The following is a 2,436-nucleotide window of genomic DNA, read 5'->3' on the forward strand; positions in this document are numbered from 1 at the left end:
GCCAATAACATAATCTAATTCTAAACCACCATATGTGCTGAGACACTCATCCTTTTTACCAGAGACCTCGCGCTTCACTCTTGCCCGCAACCTTAAATCACTATGGACCACGCGTGATGTACTTGGTGTATCAAACAACGCCGGACTGGCATGGCCTCCGTGCTCAGACTGGTTTCCCGGGTCGGTCTGCAACAAACAAATCAAAAAACGAATAGCCATGATTAGCAACATAGTTAACATCAAACTCATAATAATTTTAAACATTGTGATGGCTTTTGAGACTCTTCTTTCTTCACCAGTGTCTAATTGTTGTGATGGCATGGTGGTATGTGAATGTTATGGTGTAGTAAAAAGTTCAAAGCCCTTTATCAGAGCCTCTCTCTTGTTTTAGGTGTTCAGTGTGGTACCGCTCCTTTTCGTTGGCGCGGCGATCTCCTCCTTGGCTGCTCTTCTTTCTTTGACCTTCCGGGTAGACTACCGGTCGGTCCGTTGCACAGGTGTGAGGGATTATTGTGCCGCTCAATTTCACCTGCGTCGGGTTGAGATTGATCCTTCCCCACCAAGCCCTCGTGCGCAGCTGCGCACTGCGTCCAGTGATACCAGGTGTCGCCTTTCCCCTTCAGTTGGACCGCTGTCGCCGTCCGAGCCGATACCTCATATGGACCAGTCCAGCGGGGCTCCGTCCACTTTCGTTTGATGACTCTCAGCCACACTGTTTTCGCGTCCGGGACCTCTCCTTCTCCTGTGGGCCCTTTACAAGCCGCCTGTTTCGTGAAACTGGACACTAGCGCCTTTAGCTCGTTCCAGTAGTCTGCGTGGGACCGGTTCCCCTTTTTGTCCCGTTCACCCGAGCCCACCGTCCAAGGTGCCGGAAACTGTCTCCCGGTTTGCAGCTCGTATGGTGTAAAACCTGTGGATTGATTAACAGAACATCTTATGGTCATCAACGCAACCGGCAGGGCTGCGACCCAATTTAGCCCTGTTTGCGCGCAGATTTTTGCCAATTTGTTTTTCAAATTTAGGTTCATTCTTTCTACTTTCCCCTGAGACTGAGGATGATAGACCGTTCCAAATTTATGCTGGACGCCCAACATTTTTTCTACTTTTTCCAAATCTTGATTTTTAAAATGGGTTCCATTATCTGATCTAATTCTTTTCGGGAACCCATGACGGGGAATGTAATGATTGATTAAACACTTAATGACAGTCTTAGCATCCTCCTTTTTTGTAGCCCAGGCCTCTGGCCAGCCGGTCAAAGCGTCAACACACACTAACAAATATCTTACACCGCCCGGCCCGGAATCAATCATATCAGTGAAATCAATAACAATCTCCTCTCCCGGCCTCTCAGGGGGCCGAAACTTACCCACTTCCGGTTTTACTGCTGGCTTAGGATTGTGTGCCCCACAGATTAAGCACATCCTGGCCTTCTCCCTTATCATTCCTCGCAGCTCAGGATGCCACCAATGACACAAATTTCTTTCCATCTGGGCTCTCCCCACGTGGGCAAGTCCGTGGGCTTCATCCACCTTCTGTTCTGCCATTTTGGCTGTCAACACGGGGCGCCCGTCTGGCCCCCTCCACAAATGTCCATCCTGCCAGGCTCCTTTGTTTTTCCACACCCCCTTTTCCTCTGGGGATGCCTCCTCCTGGGCCCGTTTAACTTCCTCAATCAGGTCAACAGGTATCTCTTCTTCTGATGTTACCTGTATCATTTGTCTCTGTCCTTTGTAGCCTGCGGCCTCCTTTGCGGCTTCGTCTGCTCTCTGGTTTCCTTTTTCCACCATACTGGTTCCTTGGGAGTGAGCTTTGCATTTTATAATGCTCACCTCCTCTGGGTCAGCCAAGGCCTTTTCCAGTTCCTCCATTTCATGTATGTGGGAGATAGGTGCATTGGTTGCTGTTCTGAATCCTGCTCTTTTCCACTGAGGCAGCTCCACATGCGCTGCTCCAAACGCATATGCCGAATCGGTGTAGATGTTCACTCTCCTGTTCTTGGCTAGTCTCAAAGCTCGAGCTAAGGCTATCACTTCAGCTCTCTGGGCCAACTGCTTTCCCTCAATCCTTCCTGACTCTCTGACCTGATAATCTCCTTCTACTCTGCAAACCACCGCATACCCTGCTTTCAGTCCTCCTTCGTCTCGGTGGCAACATCCATCGGTGAACCAGTCCTCAGCTCCCGGTATGGGTTCGGCCTTCAGGTCCTCTCTAATCTTTTCCTCGATCTGTGCTCTTTTGGCTGCTCAGTAGACCAGTTAACACTTTATTACTTCTAGAAGGGAGATGCGTCCTGCATGACACGCTGCCACAGATCTCAAAATGGTGGTGTGCCCCTAACAGTTTTATTGCAGAATCTCTCTCATTCTAGTCTAAACAACAGTGCCTCAGTAACTTTCCACTAGCGCCGGTCCCCTCTCATTTACATTTTCCTAGGCA

General features: G+C 49.5%; 1 protein-coding gene across 1 annotated transcript; it reads right to left on the bottom strand.

Annotated features, from left to right (window-relative positions):
* Positions 1–395: 395 nt before the first annotated feature.
* On the bottom strand, positions 396–2,207 carry LOC146558613 (uncharacterized). Its single transcript, XM_085247667.1, has 2 exons — positions 1,367–2,207; positions 396–910 (listed from the first exon to the last, which is right to left on the bottom strand). Exons 1-2 carry the CDS (start codon positions 1,866–1,868, stop codon positions 396–398), a joined length of 1,017 nt encoding a protein of 338 aa, XP_085103793.1. The 5' UTR covers positions 1,869–2,207.
* Positions 2,208–2,436: the final 229 nt, after the last annotated feature.

This window comes from Mchenga conophoros, linkage group LG15 (assembly GCF_057382185.1).
Source record: "Mchenga conophoros isolate Kocher_MC1m ecotype Shallow Benthic linkage group LG15, M_conophoros_male_GT1.1, whole genome shotgun sequence".
Taxonomy (NCBI): Eukaryota; Metazoa; Chordata; class Actinopteri; order Cichliformes; family Cichlidae; genus Mchenga; species Mchenga conophoros.